Genomic DNA, 25,604 nt, shown 5'->3' on the forward strand with positions numbered 1-25,604 from the left:
GGATTATGAAATTATCCGCCATTATACAAAGTTTATTAGTGACTAGCTAAATCAGTTTTCACACATTGCAAGGACTGGTTAACTGATGCACGACAATGGTGGTCCTTCTCAAACCCAAATGCAAGTAGCAGGTAATCCTGAATCCACAGTAAGAGATGTGTGTTACACTGATGCTGTTAGTAACTGGAGAGTCTGACACTCTCAAACACACTTCTCAAGCAGTTATAAATCTCGGTTAAATTCTCTCCATAATCAAGGATAACAGACAGAATAATTTGAACATCTTTTAAACCACAGTCCCTCTTTTTAGTAACTCTTTTTCAAAGCTGTATATGTATATATCCAAATCACCATTGAAGTTTTCTTTAATAGATGATCAATTCTGTAACTTTGAAATTTGTGTTGTTTTTAACCCCTATGCTTTGGTCCCCCTTCCCCTTAGTTTTAGTTTTATTTTGTTTTCCTTAGACAATGGAGTCAAGGAGATAGACCCTTATGAAGGTCTGTACATAGGAGGGTTTGTTTTGTGCTGAAGGCCTTTGGGGGGCTGTGCAACCAAGATAAACCCAGCTGCAACTGATGTCCCTTTGCTTGTATAGTTTTATATACAGTTGAATTATTTTGTTTTTCTAAGAAAGTACACAAATTCTATTTTCTGTGAAATAACACCATGGAATTTAATTTGATTCAAGCAAAAGTACAAAGCATTTAACCTCTTTTAAATAACTAGATAATATTTGTTTTTATAAAACAAAATTCTGGATTTTGAATGAGACTATAACCAGAGATATCAGTTGCAGTCTATGTTTATGCCTTTGAGGACATATACAGAGTCTATCTATATTTATCATTTTATATTTCATTTGTATTTTTGATGATCCTTTATTATTATTATTGACTTTCTACAAAAGAAGTTGTTGAGCTAGATAGTGGTCGTGACTTGTATTTCCTATTTCCTGTTTTCGGTTGTAGTACATTGCTTAGAGTATTCCAGGACAATGTGACAGTTTCATGCCTCTATTCTCAAAACAGCATTATACATTGGGAAAACACACTGAGGCGGAATATGTGGACTGTCGTACATTCGCTAGTCTGATAAAGAGCTGCTAGACTCAGAATTTGGAATTGCTGGCTGTGGTTTTACTGCTGTGTCTCCAGCACATAGAAGGATGCCTAGACTGGAACAGATACTTATGGAGTTGACAAATGAAACACTGTCTTCAAAAGTGAAGTGATACCTCACATAGTATATAGATTGCTACTAAAAACTTGTCACGGTGTGTTTCTAGAAAGCTCATAGCCCTGTGACATGTTTACAACAAATCCATACGTGGATTGCGTTGAGCAGCAAACCTTTTATTGTCTTACGTATCTTTTGGATCTAAGTGTGCTCTTGTCAGTTGAGACTGAATGATCATCAGCTTTTGTGGGTTCTTCCTATTCTCACCTACCGTAATTCTAAGCAGCACACTGGTGGTGTGGCTGGCGCTCTCGTTTTCCGCCTGATAGAAAGACATCTGTGGCATTGCTGTAGTGCTTGAGTATGAGTATTTCCATCCGACTAAAATCCTGTGCTTTTTAAATGGTTTTCATGAGGAGGGTTCAATAGTGTGCAACTTCCGTTCCCTCAAAACCTTAAAGCTTACATTGTCCTGTCTTTTGCAGCAAGGGTCTTGTGGAGTGATAGTTGCATGTTGTGCAGCGATAGCTATGGAAAAGAACAAGCCTCGTTGCTGAAGGGAAATTCAGGGGTAGAGATTCAGGACTTTTATGAATGCTTTGCCTACTGGTTTTTTCCCAGGTAGAATACATTAAAAGCACTAACATTAGCAATTCTCATAATGTCTCTAATTTTGATTTCTGCTTTTTATTTCATAAAGGAAAGAGGAACAAAAACCTTCCCTCTCTTTTCAGTGTGGAAGAGATTTTGCTTAATTTGTATTGCTTAATGGTACTGGCTGATGTTGAGCAACATTTTCAGACATGCTAATATTGAGGCTACAGAGATCCACGAACCTGAAACTCCTTCAGTGTTAGAGGACATACTGTATATCTCTTCTGTAGAGCTTCGACCTCTAACCAAAGTTAAAGGTGTAGTCATCCAGACTGATAGTCCAAATTTCTGAGCTTCTTCTAAATGGTTGCTAGATCCTGTCATTAATGGCATTTCTAATATAAACATAATGAAGTATTTAGGCTGCCTTTAGCAACTAGAAAAAAAAAAAGCTATAATTTAACTATTGTTGTTAATGGTGCCACATACCTTTAATCATAACACTCAGGAGGCAGAGGCAGGCAGATTTCTGTGAGTTCAAGGCCAGCCTGGTCTATAGAGTGAGTTCCAGGACAGCCATGGGCTACAAAGAAACCCTGTCTTTAAAAAAAAAAATTATAAAAAAAGAGTTTATAGTGTTATGGTTTTCTTCCTAGAAAAAAATGTATGTAATATTTTCCTAATAATACACATACTATAGAGGCAAAGAATTGTGCCTCCGTGTTTGAGCTACCCACTTATGCCAAATCTTCTGAGGTGTCACAGTTTCTGGTTCCCAAGGCAGTACCACTGCCAGCTGTGATGATGCATTAACAGTAAACAGATTTGCTTTCGGAGGCAAGTCAGAAGTGCAGTATGTAACTTACTTTTTATAAACACCCATTATTTCATTAAAAATTATTCATTGTTTATTATCTTTTAAGACTAACAACCAGACCCCTGGTCTTGTCTTTTTCTTTTACTTTGGCAAATACAGAAGTTCACGAAGAAATTGGGCATGTGGAAGAAGAGGGGGGAGACAAGGAGGGAGGCGAGGTCAAGGCAGGTCTGTCTGACTGTGTGTTGCCTGAATAAGTTAATGTCCAATCTTACAACTTCCTGAGAGTTACTGTGAGAGCATCTGATCAACTCCAGTGTTTAATTTGGCCAATTGTTTGAATATCTCATTAATAATCAAAACAAACTAGAATTATAGACAAAGTCTTTGGCCTAAATGTAAACATTGTTTACCTAAGCCTATTCTTTACATTCTGGTGGTTTCTTTTCACTTTAATAAATAATCTTGGTTAGCTAGCTACTAGAAAACTTGATTTTCCTTATGCTTCCCTGAACAAGGGAGCTCTATTTTCTTGGCTAAGGGTTTTAAAAGTAGGCAAGGCACATTTTAAGGGTATATAGAATGAACATACTGAATTTCTTTGATATTTAATAGACTATCACTTTTCCACTATTTCATTTCCTAAATAAGAACCATCTCCTCTGGATTCCCCTTCTCTGTCTGAGTTCAGTATCAGCACCCTCTTTACCAGCCATTCCTCCCTGTGGTCTCTGCGTTCTAGAGGCACGCAGGCTTTGGCTTCTTAGGTTTTTGTAATGACACCATAATTGGATATCAGAGTCTGTCAGAGTAAAATATTATATACTCAGAACTACACTTGTCTAACTGCACTCAGTTGTCACTGTTTATTTGAACCTCAGCATTGGATCCTAATTTTCTCTAAGTTGAGGTCTTGAATTTTAACTTTCTATGAAATCTACAGAATAAGCCAATTTCTGTGAAGTCTTTAATTGATCTTTTATGATATGAATTAATGTATGAGTTTTAAAGTTAGGCTGTGCCCTTTCCCTCCTTATATCATTGTAAGAAAATAATGCCCTTGTGTATTCTCTACCCAAGGTATATTTTCATGGAGGCATTCTCTGAACAGAATTTATAGTTTTTAAAACAAAAAGACTTTATACCACTAATGTTGTAATTTATCAAGTGGAGAAATTATCAATATGTATCTAATAATGGAAAGAAAGGTGATCTTAGTTGCTTGGTTATAGAACTGTATACTTATATCCCATTCTGAATATCAAATATTCTCAACACTAGAATTTCAAATGCCTTTCATTTTCCTGGCTGATATAGAGTTAAATTTAGTGAATTGTGGTCCCATAGAATAATTTCCATTTTCATTTAGTTGAAGAGCTGATGTCTCTGTTTTCCTGTTCTTTTATCTCTCATTCATTCACTCAAGTCCTGAGTCTTTCACGCTCTATGAATTGGCTGTATAGTAATTTTACAGATGGCACTAACTTGACAGTTTCTGCAATATCAGAATCACTTTTCTTTCCCACTTAACATAAACAAGAATTACATTTTTAAAACCAGTTTCTCACCTGTGACTCATTCTCAAGAAATTAGTAAATTGCATTAGGTCTCATCATAGCAAAACACAATACAAAGTGCTATAATACAAACTGCTTTTTCCTATGGTGGCTTTGACTTCTTTCCTATAGAATAGGAGCCTATACTGCAGATGCTTTATTCTGATGTATGCAGTGTGGGTGTCATGTTAAGTGCATGTGTTTATTTTTGCAGTGCATTGTTTCATTCTTTTTGGAGTGCTTACTTTTTATTTGGATTGTTAATGACTTTAATTATTAATTATTGTTGTCTGGTTTCAATGTTAAAGACAACGGGGAAGAAACATCAAGCTTACCTAATAATGGGAAAAAAGGCAAGTCTGAAATGGCTTTTCTGCATATTAGACTCAATGTACTGATTTACAATGTGTATGAATATATTTCTTTACGTTATGGAGGTGTAAGCCTTAGTCCTAACTTCATTTATTTAGTATTAAGAATACTTGCTTGTATTTATTTCTAAATAGTTATTTAACCTCTAATATGTTTACCCTAGGGTGATGATGCAGCCCAGTGGCATAGCATTTGCCTAGCATGCACACAAACACATACACATACATACATACATACATACATACACACACACACACACACACACACACACACACACACACACACACACGCATGCATTCTCACACACTCACAGGCAAGATAATATAACTTATTGGTGCTAATACAGCTCTATCTTATTAAATTGTGAAGATTTATTTTCTTGATCATATTATGTTGCAAAATTCTGAAGAAAATAAGTGATGGATTTTCAAAAAATACAATAGATTTTTTTCAATCTAGAAACGATTTTAAAATAACGCTAAAATAAACTCTTAAAATAGAATGAAGCATTGTGAGTTCAATGATGGCAAATAATAATAAACATAATCAGTTGAAAACATTTGTGGAATTACCATTTTATATACATGGATTAAAATAGTGTTGACAAATAACGAAGTGGTTGACTTTTAATATTTAAATTCAGTGTTCACATTACTTATGACTTAACTCCTTAGCTTACAACTGAATTTAAAAGGTATGACCTATGGAGTAATTAATAACCCAACATAGCTACATATATTTACTTATAATGCCAGCATTTTGTTATGTAAAAAATTAGCAGTCTTTAAATACTATAACATTTGACCTTTTGCTATTGTACCAAATTAAGATCTGAATATGTGTATTTTTATTTTATTTATTTATTTATTTATTTATTTATTTATTTATTTGTGGACCTGAGGACCGAACCCAGGGCCTTGCACTTGCTAGGCAAGGAATATGTGTATTTTAATAACTTAGTTGAGATGACTTTTCATCCAAAATAGTGGTTCTTAACCTGTGGGTTGTGATCCCCTTTGGGGATGAAATGGCCTTTTCAAAGAGGTCACCTAAGACTTTTGGAAAATACAGATATTTACATTTTGATTCATAACAGTAGCAAAATCAAAATTATGAAGTATCAGTGGAAATAATTTCATGGTTGGGGTCACCACAACATGAGGAACTGTATCAAAGAGTCACAGCATTAGGAAGGTTGAGAATTTACATTCACTGGCTTAAATGTATTCTTCCCTCTCTCCATCTTTCATAAATAGTATCTATACTGTTTCACATATAATTTATCACTTATGTTTATAATTTTAATAATATAGTTTGATAATTATATGTTCTGTGGTATAATTTAAAATGTGGGAGTAATGTGAAAATAGAAATAAAATTAAATCACATTTTATAATACGAAAAGTCAGTATAAAATGGAAATTTACATGAACTCTCAAAAGTGTAGTTTTGACACATTTATTGACCTCTGATGTTTCTTAGAAGCTGTGAAAGAAAAATTTCAGATGTATTTAAAAATAACTGGTGATCTGAAAAAGCACATGTTCACATTTCACTGTTATTTGGCTGCACGCCTTGTAAGCACTTTTGCTGCCATATTTGGTTGAAAGACTTCCAAGTATTTTAATAGGAATCTGCTTCTTATGGGTTTTATGGGTTCACTGGCTAAAGACTTTCACCTTTGACGGCCTGTCCTCTCTTCCGTTACTGGGATCTTTCCTTAAGTTAGACTACTTCCTGTCCTGTCTTCTCCTCTAGACTGTCTACTTTCCTGTTTCCTTTTCATGTATATAAATGTTCCTGTTGATGATTAGTGGTCTTACTCTTTACTCCTTACAACTTTTTATTTGTCTTTACATCATTGTAAATATTTTTATCTCACAAAGTTTAATATTTTCACTTATATCAGTCCTGTGTGTGGTATAACTAAGCCTAGAGAACCGCTGATGGATAAGGTTTTGAAAGATAAGAACTTTGAATGTTTTGTATGTAATCTCTCATTTTTAATCAATATTTGAACCATTGTTTTTTCCACCTATTATTGAGGTCAAGATATCTTGTGTTGTATTTTATTGTGTTTTGTATATATGCTTAATAAATAATAATTCTGAGAGACAGCTTTCTAAGAGAGAAGGTGGTTTTAATAGTTTTGATACCTGTGTAGGTCTTGAGCACATTTTTTCCTCTGGTATCTCTCCTGTTACTTCATATTTTGTCATTCTTTAACAACTTTTTTTAATAATGCAAAATTTTTAGATTTTCTAAAACATTCAAATAGAATTATTGTTGAGGGGTCAGTCTGTACTGTTACTGTTATCACTTAAAAAATCTTCATAAGAATCAAGTTCATGTAAGAAATCAAATTATGAGTAGGAGGGTTCTGAAAGGTGAGGTGTCGAATGTTAGATATCTAGCAAGGATGGAAATGACAAACTGTCTCTTCTCTGTAACCTTACTTGCCACTTGGATTTACTATATTTTCTTTTTGAAATAATTAAGTATATTTAAATTGTTAGTGTTAGCTGTTATTACTATAATTTCTTGGGTCATTCTTGGATACTCTGAAAAATTAATTTTAGATTTAAGTTCAAATTTGACTATGGCCATCATCCTGAACCAACTCTACTGTTACACACACACACACACACACACACACACACACACAAACACACACACACACACACACACACATTCTTTACTGGTTTTCATTAATTAATTGAGATAAGAAACAATACCAGAGTAGAAATGAATGGATTGGCTTACAATTCGTTTTATTTTATGATGTTTGAATACATTCTCTGAACTTATTTATACTTGCTTTTTGTGAATTTAAAAATTAATATACAGAGCTTTAGAATACTTTTGCCAACCAATTTTGTCTGTTTTCAATCCACTGCTAATTTTCAAGTCTCTTAGTGCTTAAAGGATACACTATAAGTCCGATTCTTGAGTCTTCGTCTTATTTTTCTTTCTAAGACTTTTGAAGTTTAGCAAGTCCTTTCATTTCTGTGGGCTTCAATGTTCTTTCATGTCATATAAAGTACCACATTGGGTTTTCATTGAAACATGGTGGTTTTGGAGATGTGGATGATGGAATCTAATGTCTCAAGCATTTTGTTTTTAATTAATTATTGTTTTGTTATTGTTGATGATACTACATGACTTTAAAAACTTAACACACACAGCTCAATTGGCCATTTCATTAGTGATTCATTATGATTGTTCATCTTACCATTTTATAGTTGTTTCTCATAAAATGTATTGTGAGTTGTATATACAATATTTTGTTTCTTGAATGTGTAATTTTCAATGTATAGCTGTCTGTGGTATTTCAAATTTAGTTAACCTTATAAATAAGACAAATAAAAAGTACATAGAGGGAGAGAAGGAAGAAATAAGGAAAGACAAAGGAGAGGAAGGAACAAATAAAAGGAGGTTACTAAGGTTATAGGTTGATAGTCTTTAATTCCTTATCATAGCTGTTTGCTGCTGTATGCTTTTTGGAATTTTCTAATATTTAGGCTAGTCATAATAGAAAAAATGTTGGTTCTTATCTTTGTTTTGCTGCCTTTGTTTATTCTTACAGATGATGTCAGTGCAAGGGAATATGAATAACAATGTTTTAATTATAAAAATAATTGATATCTATACAGGAGTAGATTTTATCTGGAGTTGTATGATGTTTCCTCAATACCTTATTACCTTCCAGTGTACATAAATCACATGTCTGGTTACTACATGAGTCAAGCATATTGTACAATGTCATGAAACCCACGTGGCAGAAAGATTAAACTGATTCTTACAGGTTGTCCTCTGACTTCCATTCATGGTTGTGTGTGTGTGTGTGTGTGTGTGTGTGTGTGTGTGTGTGTGTGTGTGTGTGTTCATGTTCAGGAATATGTGTGCCCATGAGATTGTGTGCATGGGCAGATACACACACACACACACACACACACACACACACACACACACACCAAATAAATACATACATATATAAATACGTAAATAAATGGGAAATTTTTAAAAAGAAGGCAGATGACAAGAGTGTTTCTGAGAGCTAATGTGAAGTGAAGATTAATGGTAGACAATGAAACTATCAGTATATGGCCAACAAGTTGCAATCTTCCCATCACCATTACTGTTTTCCCAAACTCTGTCTTGGTGCACTCTGCTCATCCACAGAGACCTCCCTATTGTTCTGAACTACATCAGAACTACATACATTCTAACCTAAAATGTTTACACTTGAATATTATCGCACGCAATGTCCTTTCCCCCTCAACTGAATTTCCTTCTTAGAGAGGACTTCATTAACTTTACCATCCAGAATTCCACCATGCTTTAACCATTCCATTTCCTTCTCACTTACTCCATGCTTCTCTGTTTAGCATTCATCTCTCAGTCACTGGATGTTTACATGTTCATTGCTACAAGCTCTTTGCCATTGAGTTATAAGTTTTATTAAAACCTTCATGGGACTGTAGTTTTGTCTGCTCTGGGATCTACGCATGTGCCTATATTATAGTAAATGCTGAATATTTATTTACTAAAGAATGAATATTGCACCAATCTGCAAATTATTCTAGACAGTTCGATGTGCCAGATACTGTGTACTCATGATGCCAAGCTATGACTGCTTTTGCCTTGTTTTATCAATACATTGATTGAAGTATTTCATACCATAGATTTTGTTAGCATTTAACGAAGGTCATGAACATAGTGATGAATTAAATAGGTGTTTCATTACAGATTGTAATGAATTTTCTCTCATGTATAAAAATATTTCAGATTGCATAGAAATATTTAATATTGCCACAATAAAACAATTCCTAATAATTTATACCTCTTAAACAAATTCGCATTATTATATCCACAAAGTAAAGTAGTATGCTCTTTATCAAGCCATTTAGATTCTCAATTATTCTCTTCATACTTTCCATCCACTCATTTTATTAAAGGTAAATTGAAAAGTTTACAAAAAATATAATTTAATATTTTGGACCTTGAAATCCATGAAAACAATCTGCATGATATCAAATTCCTATATTTAAAATTTTAACAACTTATATAATATGTTGGAGAATGTGTCTCTAAAATATAATCCCGATTCCTGAAGTACTTTAGGTTCTTGTGGTGTTCTTTGTTTCAGACAAGCGCTGATGACTTGTTTTGTTTTGTTTGTTTTATCTATACTAGAAGTTACATGGGAAGACCAGCAGGGAGCGACGCTAGGTACACTAAGTGAGGACAAGGCTTTGCTGACACAGACACTCCAACCTGAGCCAGGTTTGTCAGGCTTGGAACCCACGGGAAAGCATGAGGCTGTGAACATTGCATTTCATGCTTTTGAAATGCGCGTGTCCTTGTACCTCATTTCTCATTTTGATGTGAACTTGACCTTGTGTGGATCCCTTGTAGATTACAAATACTTAACTATTATTGTTGATAAAATTCACCTCGAGGTTTTGAAGGGGAAATGACAGAGTAGTACTAGTGTGTGATAGCTTTATGTGTGATGGCGTCTCAGTGGAGAACACACTCTCCAAACATGACTGAGAAAGCTCATACAGTTGCTCAGTTTTGTCTTTTTGTGCATTCCTATTTTTATTCTACAGATGCTAGGTGATAGATAGCTCTACTGTAATGATTTATTTACAACTTTTGGAGTCAGAAGTTACTGGCTATGACATGAAAGAAAAAGGGTGGCACAGTTTTGAATTCCAAGAATGTCTCTTCACATCATTGATTTTACAAGTGAACTGAAATATTTTGTTTTCCTTTCTTACTTTTTTGCAGACCCCACCCCCATATTTTAGGAGGAATAAAGGAAAGAAATGCAAATTGTAAAGATCAGTTTAATAATGAGAAGTACTTTAATTTAGAATTAGAGAAATGAGTATACAATAAATTTTACCAAGTTTAAAATATTTGAATGAAGTTTTCACAAGGTAGATGATTTTAAATGGCTGTAGGACTGATAACAGTGTATTTTTATGTGTTGGCTTATTTTTTCTCAGAGCTTAAAATCCTATAGTTCAAACATATCAGTATAAGTTAAAATAGTTCATTCACGAATATTTATTGCCATCCGTTGTGTGCTAACCTTAAGGCTGATAAGGAACTATTGAAGGACACAGGAGAGACAAAGGACCCATGTCTGGTGACATACACAAGTTGAGAAGTAGCTGCAACAGAGGTTGGAATGCTATCTATAGTCCGGACAGGAGCTATGAAGAAGAATAGAGTGCGTGGAGAAAGCTTATTGTGTATTAAGTCTAGCATGCCAGGAGAGATGCCAAATTCAAGTGAAAGTACAACAAAATAGAATTCCTTTGAAGAATTTAAATGAATTCATTGGAGCTGTAAATAGAATTTTTATGCTTATTATTTCTTAACTGAAGAATCAGTTTACTTGAAAATAGTAATTATCTTAAAACATTTAAGACGACTGAAATATAAATACAAATGTAAAATTAATTTATATTATGATTTATATATAAAAACTACCCCTTAAAAGCATCTCTCAAGCTAAAGATTTAGTCCAGTAGCAGAGCTCTTGCATTTGTTGATAAGATTCTGTGCTAGATTTCTACCAGTATAAACAAACAAATTGAATAATTAATTCTCTTTGCTGTATTGTGTAATGTGGATTATCCTTGGTCAAAAACAAGTATTTGGCATCATACCTGATACATGGTGTTTGTGACCATATAAACCTCTATTGCTGTATCAAAATCACAAGGCCATGCATGTTTGCCAAGAACTCAAGTCTTACAAACACCAAATTTCATAGATTAATTTAAATATTTTTAGTTTATTCACACACACACACACACACACACATATATATATGTATGTATATGTATATATCTATACATACATGTGAGTATATACAATACATAAATATATGTATAATTATGTACATCCTTTAATTGAACAAAATCTACTTACAAAGAGAAAATTACTGATTACTTCATATATTGTAATGATTTAAATTTTGTGTTTTGACAATTGTGAGTTTTACTATATATTATGACAATTGATTGTCTAAATCCAAACCCTAAATTTAAGGAATTAGTTATGCAATATCCTAGGGAAAGAGAATAAATGTTGAATACTTATGTACCAAAATTTTTTATAATTTTAAAAAGCAAGATGGATATATAGAGGATATTTTTAATGTGGGACTTTAGAGTGATATAATGGGAGGAAAATAAAACCTTACCATTTGGTGCTGATTCCTTTTCAACAGCATGTTATAATCCCAAATTTTATGGATGACATGCTTGGAGTAATTTATCTTTAGGTAAATCTAAAATCATTGCTCAGATATGGCTTTATCTACTAAAATTAAAAGATCATCTTTCATGAGTTATCAGAATTCCCTAACAGACATTGATTGTGGTAAAATGTGGCATTAGAAAAAGTTTCTGAGTATATGAACCTAAATGAGAGATGGGAAGTTCTTAGCATATCAGGAATATATGTTGTACTTCTGTGAAAATTTATACAAAAATTATTTATAATGCTGAGAATTTTGCCATTTTTAGGAAGTATGTTAATAAATGTGATAAACTCTTTAGGACTAAATTACTCATTTGATGATATAGATTTAGAAACTAAATGTTTGGGTGAATGTGGAACAACATCTACTCTTAGCTCTTTTAGAGATTCTGTAACACTTCCGAAATAAGATGACTTCAATACTACCAGAAGGGAATGGTTTACTTCACTTACAAATGTGATGGATAGTGCAGCACTTGGGAGGCAGAGGCAGCAGGTCTCTGTGATTAGAGGCCAGCCTGGTCTGCAGAGTAAGTTCCAAGACAGCAAGGGCTACACAGAGAAACCCTGTCTCAAATTAAAAAAAAAAAAAAGAAAGAAAAGAAATCTAATGTGATAGATAGCTGCAGATCTGGAGAGTGTAAAATATAACAATTTGAATACAAATTTAATCCCCAGAATTTAATGTTTAGTCATTTATATTCTTTATTTAGCATATCCCATTAGGTTTGGTTTAGGTTATAAATTTAATGAAGCTTTTTTTTTTTTTTTAAGTTCTGAATGTAAGGTCCAGCATATGTTAGGCAAGGCCCAGCCCTAAATATTCTTAATATAAATGGAAAATTCATAATCATGGATAATATATAGTTCATTTTTTCAATGAGCACTCTTTTTGTGTTTTTGTTTTTTCGAGATAGTGTTTCACTATGTAGCCCAGGCTGTCCTGGAACTCACTCTATAGTCCAGGGTGGCCTCAAACTCACCTGCTGTTTCCCGAATGCTTGGATTAAAGGTGTGCACCACCACAACCTGGCTCAATGAGCAATCTTATTGCAGACAAGAGTGCTGTGATCATTACTAACACAATGAGTGCTATTAAATATTGGAAACAAATATTAAATTGTTTGATTTATATTTGCTTTTTATGTGCAGTTAACAAAAAATAGAAATGCCCTCTGAGAAAAAAAAAGCATATTTCTACATAAAATAGTTTAGCTTTATATAGTATTTGCCACAGAGGAAATGTGCTGAGAGAGCTAACTGGGTGACTTCTTCGAGTTTAATAAATGCTCGGAAATACTACAGGCTCATAGATTTCACATGAGAAAGTCATTGAAAGATAGTCTTGGATTTAAATCATTCAAAATGTGTGAAAATAGCACTTTAGTGACTTCTAATATATTTGGTGATTAATTAATACTTTCCATAAGTGAGTTATTAGTCTTAATTTGTCACTTTCTATGTGTGAGGTATGTTATATCTAAGAACCTTTTTGAATTGCCTTCATATATGATAATTACTATGAAAGCTCATTGGTACCCTTGGTTTGCTGTCTTATCTGAAAATCAATCTGTGGGCCTTTTCTTGACTTGTTGTGCCTGTTTCTTTGTTTTGTTTCTTTGTTTTTTTTTTTTTAAATCAAGTCAATGAAATGCTGTATTGGAGCAGTATGTATTATCTTTCTGACCTAACAGTATCCAGGGGGACCACTTAGGCTTTCCAATCACTGTGGCTGTGTAAGTTCTACTTTTAGCCTTGTATGATTTGAGTGGTGGTTTTTTCCAATATAAACATGTCTGTATCATAACACCTATAGAATTTCTAATTGATATGAAGATAGGGATTTTTCTTCAGTGTATTATGCTTTATAAATTTATCTATTATGGGTGATTATATTAAATTTTACACATGAAATTTTCTTGGGAATTTTTCATATTTTATATTCTTATTTTTTAGTTTTGAATACCTTGAGATTTCTTGAAAGGATTTTATAATTTATTCAATCTAAAGAATAATTCTAAACTAGTCTTCTAATTTGATATTTTATCCATTAAATCTGGGAAGATTAATCAGGATTCTATTCTTAGTTACTTTTACATATTGTCTTATAATTTATGGATTTTGATAGAATTTATTTTTCTTGATAAAAAATCTTTGTAAGGCAAATTAAGTTAATGTTTAATAAGATACAAATGAACAGATAAGCTTTAGATTTAAGTGCTATTAGTACACTTAGAAATAAATAAAGCCAACACTTGATTCTCAAGGGCCTGGTTTCAGGACCTCACAGAAACTCCAGAATCCAGTTATGTTCCTCCTGACATGTTCTAAGACCATCCTGCTTGAGTGTGTGCTCATCCAGGCTTGTTTTGGAAATATACATCTCTTACAGATATCATTGTAAATCTCTGAACTAATAAAAATCACATTCTGTTGTTAGTTTTACTCTCTAAAAAACTTAAACCGTTCTTGTTTCCTTTTCATTGTGTTGGAAATATTTGAATATAATGCTTGTTCTTCAAGGATGTCTGATAACTCAAGGACAGTCTCTCCAACAACAGTACTAACTGTAATGTGCTTCTCTGAGTGGTGATGAGTGGGAACATCGTTAGCTCATCAACAGAGCTGTAGAAGGATGCTCAGTGCCTGTGCTGAAAATTGCAGGTCTTATCCATCAGCTTTTTAAACTAAAGTTTGTTATGATGTCTGTTTGAATTTTTCACATATGTTCAGTAGAAAGTTGAGAATATAAAACATCATTTACAAGGAAAGACATTTTGATTTGCTTAAAATTTTGGATAGCAGGGGTAGATATGCACATTTTCAACATTGTAACTAAACCAAATATGGTTTGTAAGAATAATATATGGTAGCTTTTTTTTTTAATTGTAAAAGCCAAAATACCTGAATATTTAGCCAAAGGATCTAGTTTTTTAGTATGTATATGTGTATGTTTTGTTTGAGTTAGACTCAAATCCTTTTCTGATTTACAGCTTGATAGTTCTTTACATTTAAAAATATTTCTTGAAAGATACTTTTGCATAGTTATAAACCCTTTGTATCTGCTAAGTCTAAAACAGAGCTGTAGCCATAACTGTGACAGAAGTCAACACTTGCAAAACAGGGTTCCTTTTGCTCTTTGTGATCACTCTTAACGATTATGGTTCAATGAAGATCCTGGTGTGCTGGTGGTAGAGGGTGTGGTAACTGGTCATTGACTGACAGAGATGATAACATTTGTATCATGGTGATGATCAAGTGAAAGCTATACAAATGGGAAGTGGAAGGGGATACACAAAACTTTTAAAATTTTACTTTATTTTTAAGACTTTCTCACGTAGATACAACAAACTGTACTTATAGCACCCATTTCCTTCTCCATCTTACCTCACACCATCTCCCTCCTTCATTTTTTTTAAATAACTCATTAAGAACACTGGCCCATGGGGACCTAGCAGCTGACATACAGCTTCCTCAAGGGGCCAGTGGCATCTGCTCTCCATCACCATGCGTGTACAGTGTTTCTTTTAAATGAGACTGTTTTAACACATACTACATTTAACTGTAACCCCAAGGAAGACAAGAAGCCTTCCACAAAGCTGGGAACTGATTGTACATGGAGGATTGCTGATTTGCATGATGACTCTATCTGCCTGAGTTATATTTTATATGTACTCTTTTGACCTGTTAATCACTGTATCGTAGATACATAAATAATGAAAGTGGTTGAATGGACACTTCCTGTCAGTAGTGAGATGGTCGAGATAGATCTTTTTTGTTCCTTTTATGAATAATACAAAATTTGTATTAAATGATTGTCTCTAAGAATGTAGGTTCTGACCGATCTCCTATAAAATGAAAGCATCCTGGGCTACTTGACCATTTGTGATGTGAAATTTTTTTACTAAATATCCAGTTCAGGTCTCATGGTGAGAAGTTTGGTTCTTTGTTTCTTCATCGTTTAATATCTTGTCTCATAAGTTCTTGGGTCAGATAGCAGTAGAAAATTAGCCAGGTAATGAGGAAAATGTTTGTTCTGTTACTGATTCCACCACTGTATTTGTTTTGTGACTTTGGGTAAGTTCACTTAAACTCTCTCTGTCTCCACTATTTACTATAATAATGAGTGAAACTGAGAAGAAATCATCATTTACAAAACAATATGTAGTATGATAACCATTTCAATTGATCCAGTGTGCGGGAAAATGCTTAGAAGTAAAGGAAGCTTAATTAATTGCAATTCATGTTTTCTAAAAAAAAAAAAATGAGATGATGTATCTGTAAACAAACAATCTTCCAATTCTTACCAATTTATTTTTAACATGTTATCCTTTTAACTATTTTATCACTGTGCTAATGTTTATCTATAAAAATGTCATATCAAAGAATAATAATGTGACAGTCAGACTCCAGCATGGGCCTATGCTATTACTGTATCTAATTTTTTACATTACCTTCACAGTGTGGGTGAAATGGGAATGGAAAGGGGCATACGGCTTGCAGCTCTTTGACATACATGTACATAGGTATGTTTCAGAAGGGCACAGATTGGTTTTTTCTTGTGTTCAATCATATTAGGGGCCTCTAGTTTGAAATACAATTGTGAGGAGTGTCTGATTTTATACATGAAAATATGCTTAGACAATAAAGAGAACATTGGTAGGTATCAAATGTCGTTCTTTTTTCAGTTATTTCTCTTTCTCCTTTTCTAAGACTTTTTAGTACTTTTCTTGTAATAGAAAGATTTTATTTCTTGCCATCCATGAAAAGAAGCATTTGTTTTAATAATTAATTACCTCAGGACTTAAAACTCTAATATATTTGTATTCCAATATGTTTTTTCCTTCACAAGTCACTCAAAATTCATAATTCAATTTATCTAGAACAGAGTGTGGTATTTAAGAAGTCTGTGATTGTATTCAGGAAAGAGGATTTGATTTCAACAGGAGATTATGACTTTGTGTTGTTCTTTCACTGTGCTAGATGTACTAAAACTACCTCATCAATATGCTGAAAGATTTTCTTTGAAAGCTTAGTTTAATTGACTTTTTTCTTGATTTCAAATTGCTGTATAAACCAATAAGTTTTCAACTTCTCAGGTAGTAGTTAGAAAAGAATTATTTCTTAAATGTGTGCCTTATCTATTCTAGTTAATAGTGATTTGCAAGGGTAAATGTTAGAAGAAACTGTAGGAACAATCTATAATGTGATATTTGTAAGAATTTTCTGAATAAGTAGTTATTATAAAGTAATATAGTCAAATGAAATTTCTCAAAATTAATGACAATTTTAATGTTCAGTGATAAACTACAACCTTATATTTCATCTACTGTTCTTATAATGAGTTATGTTGTACTTTGTTATTTTGTAATTTTTCATTTAAATATTTCACTAGAGTAGAATATTTAATGAGATATTGGCTGGATAGACAAACTTTTTCCTGATTAATTGGAGAAACATCACAGTTTTGGGTGGATACAGCTCTTTTTAATGACATAACTCAAATTCTTTCTTTAGATACTTAAATATTGAAGGCATTTTCACAGGTTTTAATTTGACTCAGCAATGTCTAAAAAATGTGGACACATAAATAATATTGTTTTTACTAATGGTATTTTTCTTCAGTGTCAGTATTCAAGATCGGCTGTACTTATATAACTAAACTTTTAGATCCTCTTCTATGCACTAACTTTATTTTTCACATTCTGCTAACCTATAGCTACTTAACTACTTTGCCATCAATTCTTGCCTTTTTTTAATGCTTTGCATTTGACTGTTATCTTCCCTACAACTACACAGGATTTCTCTCAATGACTTGGGGCTCTTCCCTCCAGTGTCAGTTACCTTTGAGTTTATCCACTCACACCCATCTCCTTTGTCTATGTCTGTTCATTATATGCTGTGACCACAGAAGAAGTGGATTCCACAAGGAAAAGATATACAGGTCTGTCTCTCCTACTGATTTTCTTCAGTTTTCTTTTCATATAATCTAACTTATCCTGGAAACATCTTACTATTTTTTTTACTCATTTCATAAATTTTCACTTTCTAATATATGAAAATATTTAATTTTTCAGGTTTTAAAAGTATTTATATTCCAACTTTTACAGCATCTTCTTCAGTTTGATGGATAAAAGTAAAATAGTGAATTTCATGTGTATATGTTGTTGTTCTGTAACTAGAAAAATAGTCAGATGTAAAAGATACATACATGTGTATATGTATACATGTGAGTATTTATGGGATAAAGTCAGCTAGATTAAATTACTAAGTTAACATAATTTACTCTCAAACTTATTTTAACCTTAAAACTTGATTTGTTCCACTTTTACATAACTTGAAAAAAGCTTTTTCATTATATCATGACCATTATTGTTCTAGGATATGAAGATGCCAAAGATCTAACATAGGCCATGAAGAAAGTTTATTGAATTTATTTACTTATTCCTACTACTTAGTAATTAATAGATGAGGATAATATGTAAATGTGCCAGTATGGATGGTTTGAACAGTATGTTCAAAAAAGTTACAAATTCAAATAAAATCAGTTTTAAACAGATTTACATAAAGGGTTTCGTGGAAGAAAAACATTCAACGAATGTTTTTCATTAACAAACACTTGTAGTACCATACTGGATGTTGGAAAGATCAAGGCAAGCAAAATCAGAGCTTGTCTAACAAAAACTGCAATAATTAATTATAGACACTATTATTATATGAGAATCACAAAAAATGATATGATCATGTCTGTCAGAATTGGGGTTAGTTCAAACAATACTTGTTATATCATATTGTATATTAAAAGTTAGAAAATGTTGGTTATTTCTATAAAGGATGTTTCAAATTGATATGGAAACAGGGAAACAATGTTGGTGCTGTAGAGAAGTTATAAAGAACAGCTAACTTGGGGCTTGGAAGAAGACGCCCACCAAGACGACACACAGAGATCCTATATTCATGATGACATTGTTTCCCTTAAATGGTGATTGCCACAGCTCTGATATAATTATTTGGATCCAAGATGCACTGACGAAGAGTTACAAAAGAAAGTGGAAAAGGAGGAGAGATGTAGGGTTCATGACGAGGCCAGTTGAAGTCATGTGCTGGGAAATGAGCAGGGGAGGTCATAGGTAAATGCAGGTTTTTAAAAATTTCTGAATGAGAAAAGATTTGGTGAAATAACTAATTTAATATGATACTGAAGACAAATCTAAGAGGAGATTGTTATCAGAGCTTAATCTGTTATTTAATTTTTTGTGTTAGACATTTACAGATAACATAAAGAGAGCAAGTTTGGTCGCAGGAATGGGTTTCTGAGGTAGAACATAGATGGCAGTTGGGAAGGCAAATGTATTTTAATGCTAGAAATGTACATAGGTGATTGAAGTTACTGAGGGTCCATGATGGATGAAGAGATGTGTGAAATTTGCTTTGGAATTGAATGAACATAAAAGAGATTTACATGGGATTAGAAAAGTAAACGAGAAGCAGAAATGCAGGCCTGGAAAATAAGGGCATGGTTGTTTGGGGGCCCTGTCTCTCTTACCCACTCATACTATAGTGTGTGAGTATGTGCGTGTGTGTGTGTGTCTGTGTGTCCATGTGTGTGTGTGTGTGTGTGTGTGTGTGTGTGTGTCCCCGTGTGTCTGTGTGTGTGTGATGTTGTGTAAGCTTTGAACAACTTTCTAGCAGCTAGTATGATAGGGTCAGCTTTCCATCATTCTGGGTAAGGGAGAAAGGGCCTCTGTTGAGAGCCCGAGGCTGCTCTGCACTTTAGTGACAGGAATGACACGTCAGAGTCCACCAGGAAAGGTACGAATGCCCCTAATTAAAGTACGGAGCTTTAGAGTGAAGGTCATAGTTTTTAAATCAAACAGATTGGATTATTTAAGAAGACAGCTTATGCTGAGAGGATGTGGAGCAAGGGGAACTCTCCTCCACTGCTGGTGGGAATGCAAGCTTGTACAGCCACTTTGGAAATCAATATGGCACTTCCTTAGAAAATTGGGAAGCCATCTCCCCCAAGACCCAGCTGTAGCACTCTTGGGCATATACCCAAGGAATGCTCAATCATACCACAAGGGCATTTGCTCAGCTATGTTCATAGCAGCATTGTTTGTAATAGCCAGAACCTGGAAACAACCTAGATGCCCTTCAACTGAAGAATGGATAAAGAAAATATGGTACATATATACAAGGGAGTACTACTCAGCAGAGAAAAACAATGACATCATGAGGTTTGCAGGCCAATGGATGGATCTAGAAAAAATCATCCTGAGTGAGGTAACCCAGACTCAGAAGGACAAACATGGTATGTACTCACTCATAGGAGGATACTAGATGTAAAACAAAGATGACTAGACTGCTACACAACTCCAGGGAGGCTACCTAGAAAATGGGACACTAGGAAAGACCCAGGGATCACCCAATGACAGAGAAATGGATGAGATCTACATGAACAACCTGGACAACAGTGGGAGTAATGAAGGGCAAGGTTTGAGGGAAAGAGAGCTTAGGGGAGCCGGAGATCCCAGCTGGATCAAAAAACAGAAAGGGAGAACAAGGAATAACAGACCATGATAAATGATGACCACATGAAAACAGGAATAGGCAGAGTGTTGGAGAGGTCCCTAGAAATCCACAATGATACATCCTCTGTAGACTGCTGGCAATGGTCTAGAGAAAGCCTGATCTGATGTAGTCTGGTGATCAGATGGCCAAACACCATAACAGTCGAGCTGGAACTCTCATCCAATAACTGATGGAAGTGGTTGCATAGATCCTTGGCCAGGCCCCAGGTGGAGCTCCAGGAGTCCAATTGTCAAGAAAGAGGAGGGACTATAAGAGCGTGAATTGTTGAGACCAAGATTGCAAAAAGCACAGGGACAAATAGCCAAACTAATGGAAACACATGAATTATGAACCAAAGACTGTGGAGCCCCCAGCTGGATCAGGCCCTCTGGATAAGTGAGACAATTGAATAGCTTGAACTGCTTGGGAGGCACCCAGGCAGTGGGACCCAGACCTGTCCTTAGTGCATGAACTGGCTGTTTGGAACCTTGGGCTTACACAGGGACACTTTGCTCAGCCTGGAAAGAGGGGACTGGACCTGCCTGTACTGAATCCACCAGGTTTAAATGAATCCCCAGGGGAGTCTTGTCCCTGGAGGAGATGGGAATGGAGGGGAGGGGATGGGGGGAATAGTGGGGGTGGGGCAGAAGGGGGCAGGACAGGGGAACCCATGGCTGATGTGTAAAATTAATACACAAATATAATTTTAAAAAATAAATTAAAAAAAAGAAAACAGGTTTTGTTATTAGGTAAAATGTAATCTGAAGTCTCTCTTGGCATCCCTGTGGTGGGGAGATAGGTCTGTCCTGGTGAAGTGTGGGCTCTCTGACTCTGTTGCAGTCATAACGCTGCAAACAAGGTCTTGGTCTGTACTAACCTCATTGTATTAGATTCAACAAACTCAGAGTAAACGTGGGGTAAGTGAAGATGAGTGTGTTCTGTCCAAAGCCATGAACAAAAGAAGGATCAGCAGAGGAGGAGCCAAGCACTGGGTCTGATACTGGGAATGCTGTTAGCAAGTTTTGTGACTAGCAGTTTATGGTGGATGTCAGCAGTAGGAAAAGTGAGATGGGTTAATGCTTTTCTAAAGCTCACTGAAGTGTTAACCAGTAAAAGGTTAGTAACTTCATTAGCCTAGACTCATATCTCTAGTGATGTTGAAGTTTATTTTCTTTGTCACTATAACCTAATAAGAGCTCAACCCCAAATATGTGGGAAAATATATGGATGCATTCTTTCTGTTATATAGAATTATTTTTGCTTTATATATTTTTATTATTACTTATTTTATTATTATTTACATTTGCTATCTATTATTTGTATATCGTTATAATATATAATACGTATTATATGTGTCACAGGTGTATTAGTTTGTAGTTGCTAGTGTAGAATGTACTAGTCACATAAGACTGAATCACAGCTTCAATCCTTGCATTCCTGAGCTTTCTCATTTCTGAAACAATGTCTGAGTAGGATAGAGCAGCAGTGAAGTCACGTAGATGTAATTCTAGTCCACTCGCTAGGAAGGTGAGCTTGGGCTGGCTCCCAAACACTACTTAGTTTTCGTAATGAACTCCAGCTAGTTTAACAGAATGATTCTATTTGAGGATGGGGTTCCTGGGTATTAAACTCATGACCTCACACATCCTGAGCACATGTTATACCACTGTTCTACAACCCTTGGCCCAGATTTATATGTATTCATAGGAGAATAAAAGTTTATCAATCTAAAAAAGAAGAACATCCTCTTAAAAACTACCATCAAAGAAACGAGAGAACTGACTGTAGTGTGGTCACTAAACATATCAAAATCTTAAATAAAAACACAGCGTGTTGGGAAAAGACATTTGCTAGAGCTTAGAGAAAGTATTAAGAACCTTGAGACCTAAGTTACTTGAAAAGCTTTAATAGAAAAGTTTAGTGGAAGTTATGTATAGACATTTCCTTAAACAAGAAAGTCAGGGATAGGTAAATATGAAAAACATTTAAATCATAATCCAAAAAGAATATTAATTGAAGCATGATATTTTCTTTTCAAAATATAAAAATATGATTATGAGTGTAAGGGTTCTGTCCTTAATTATGTCATTAGCCTAGGATGTGGCCCAGCCTAAAAGCGGGCGGGCCCTCTGTGTCCTTCCCTTTTCTCTTTCAGCTCTCTTCCCTCAGCGTGGTCTCTCTGTCTCTCTGTCTCTCTGGTTCTCTCTCTCTCTCCCTCCCTCCCTCCCTCCCTCCCTCCCTCCCTCCCTCTCAATAAAGCTCTAAACAGTTAACTAAGGCACTCTTGCTCCATCAGCATGGCCGCTGAGGGCGGCGACAGGCCAGAAGCAGCGCCGCTTTAACCAACGATGAGAATAATAGTAAAATTAGTATGATCAAAATAATTCCAGAAGCTTAAAAATAATTAGGACCTTTTGGTGGGGGGTTTTGTGAGACGGTTTAGTGGATTGCCACCAAGCCAGATGATTTGTGTCCCATATCCAGGACCCACGTGAGAGGAGAAAACCCAACCCCCAACAATTTGTCTCTGACCTCCACAGCATACAGTAGCTTTTGTACATCCCTCCTACCCCCATGGAACTAACTAACAAGATAAATAAATGAATGAATGAATGAATAAATAAATGAATGAATGAATAAATAAATCCAATAAAATTTTAAAAAAGAAAAAATACTGCTTTTAACCTTTTTAGTATTAAATTCACATATAATAGATTCACAAAGATATTTGTAATATGAAAATTATATCATTTAATGAGGCATTGTCTAAATCATATATGTACAACCTTAGATTTGTTGTCATTTAAATATTAAGAGTTGTATTGTTTTAGAAACATCACTTTTGTAGTTTTTTCCCTTTTATTACATGTTATTTTATTTAAAATTGATTTTCAGTTTATATACCAACCACAGTTCCCCTCCCGCTTCTCCCGCTCCCCCAGGTTCCCCTACTCCCCACATCATGTTTATAATTTGAAGGAACTTGAAAGTACTTTTCATAATCAAGCTCAAATTGTGCAAAAGGTTATTTTTCAGAAAAATATATCTACTTTTTACTTTATTTTTAGCAAAGTCAGATTTTGCATTACCATTTTGACACTGCATTTAATACATCAGTAATCTCTAACCAACTAGCAAGTAAGATGTTTGAATAATGGACATTCCCGGGATTGTTTAAAGAGAAAATTCTAAAATTAAAATGTGTGTATTTGTATGTATGTGTTTGCATGCACACATTTGTACTTTCATTTAACAGAATAAAATAATTGCCAGCTAAGATGGAATACTTTCCATTTCAAGAGTAAACCTAGAAATTCCAAAAACCAAAACAAAACACTACCATGGAGAAGGAAAATAAGCAAAAAAGTAGGAACAACTCATTTTCTCATGTAGGAGATGAGTTGTTTTAATAATAACAGAAATTTGGGTCTTGGCATAACTAAATTGTCCTGAATTTTTAGCTCTTAACTGTGTAACCAAAGGATAATAATCATAAGGTTGGAGAGATTTTGTCATAAATTCCTAAACATATTGCCAAAATATAATATTATTTAAAACATGAGTTCCTCAACTGTTTAAAGCTTCCTCTTAATATTATTATAGATCAAAACCACACATTTTTGTATAGTTCTAATCAATTCTAGATTTAATGTCTAAACGATGTCTATTAATACAGGAATAAAAATATAATAAAGTCTTAAAAATTCATCTTAAAGTAACCATATGATCAACATGCTTCATTATGTTGCATTAAAGTTACTCCCTAGTTACCATATGGTGTATTAACTTTATAATACAACATAGTTGACTTACATAAGAGAAAAATTATTCATAAAATTCTTAATCTAGGGCTGTTAGATTTAACATCCTGCAATCCATTTTTTCAAGGAATGTTTATAAAACATTCCTTCAGTAGGCCTCTAGATGTTGAGACAGTTGCTAAAGCTTACAGGTCTCTCTTGTGTACCATCTTGACCAGATAAATACCTAAGCTGTCTGAGGATTTTAGAATGAAATAGTCCTGTTTCCCATCCCAACACACTCTTAACCTTACAGAATACCTGTGACACATTTTAAAGCCAAAAATGGGTCCAACATGCAAAGGATGACATAGAGAATACAGACTAGAGGGTTGAGATGAGACTAAGACAAGAATGTAGAGATTATAAGTAAGACCACTTCAATCTACTTTCAAGCTTTCTTTAGGTTCCTCGGTGTAACTTGTATTCATATGGGAGCTACTGGGAGGTTATATTCCATCCAGATGAAGTTAGCTGCCCTGATACCTAGTCATCTCGTTCTCCAATTTCTCTCTCTTAAGAGTGACCTCAACTGAGTTTTTCCCTCATTATTACTATCCATTTTTTAGATTTCCCTGTTTGTGGATCACTCCTTCAGTGTCTGAAGTGGGGTTAAACAGCATGATGTTCTTCTTTGCAGTTCTTATATCTTTGACCACTTAGCGGCTTGGGAAAAGAGGCACAAGTGGGTTGGTGGACATGAGTAGGGTTCAAACCCCATACTTGTAAATATCTCCTTTTGCTGTTGTAAATCACTTTCCAACTAATGACAATCCAAAGTTTGATTACAAATTTGAATACCAGTGAGTGAAATGTTTATTTAGACACTATGAATAAAATATATGAATTTTATTTTTTTTTGTGTATGTTGTGAATCAAAATTAGTGTCTACACCCCCTAAACCTCTCCTTATTTACGTATTGCTGCATAAATGTTACTAGCTTTAACCCAGCTCATGACCCAAATATATGATTATGTTTTAGGAGGTCAACATGTATTTTTGGAAAAAAAGTGTTACTGCATTGGAAGCATCACATTTAGTGTTTACTATCATTTAATTTAACAATGTGTCCTTAATTTAAGTAGCAAATATTTTCTTTTCTCTACATGTTTTCTCAATTCAAACCCCCACATGTTTATCTTCTCTTATATGTCTTTTGTTTGAGATAGTATTATCATTATTGATTTAAATTATGATTTAAAGCCTTGGCTAATATAATTTCATTTTATAACTAAAAGCTTATAAGACTCTTAAAATGTTGAAACCAAAATATAAAGGAAACCAATATGAACAATAATCATATCACAATAATTGGGGGAACTATTTTGTTTGCATTTGTTATAATACAGTCAGTATTAACATTGTTAACAAGTCTTAATATTTGAACTGCTCAGACATTTGCATATGCTGTGTTAGTTACCTGCCGTGT

The 25,604-nt window shown here is 34.1% G+C and overlaps 1 protein-coding gene across 25 annotated transcripts in view; it reads left to right on the forward strand.

The window, feature by feature from the left end:
* Nucleotides 1-25,604, forward strand: part of Rims2 (regulating synaptic membrane exocytosis 2) — a 465,362-nt gene that overhangs the window by 310,303 nt on the left and 129,455 nt on the right. For 5 of the 25 annotated variants that reach the window (XM_036208684.1, XM_036208686.1, XM_036208700.1 and 2 more), the window contains one exon: nt 17,715-17,747. The exons of 17 other annotated variants lie outside the window; for them this stretch is intronic. In XM_036208684.1, coding sequence (XP_036064577.1) covers nt 17,715-17,747 — 33 coding nt within the window. Of the gene's footprint in view, nt 1-9,715; nt 9,806-17,714; nt 17,748-25,604 lie in introns of all 25 variants that reach the window. 3 more of the 25 variants (XM_036208689.1, XM_036208690.1, XM_036208691.1) reach the window with 1 other exon arrangement.

Source organism: Onychomys torridus, chromosome 16, assembly GCF_903995425.1.
Source record: "Onychomys torridus chromosome 16, mOncTor1.1, whole genome shotgun sequence".
NCBI classification, from domain to species: domain Eukaryota; kingdom Metazoa; phylum Chordata; class Mammalia; order Rodentia; family Cricetidae; genus Onychomys; species Onychomys torridus.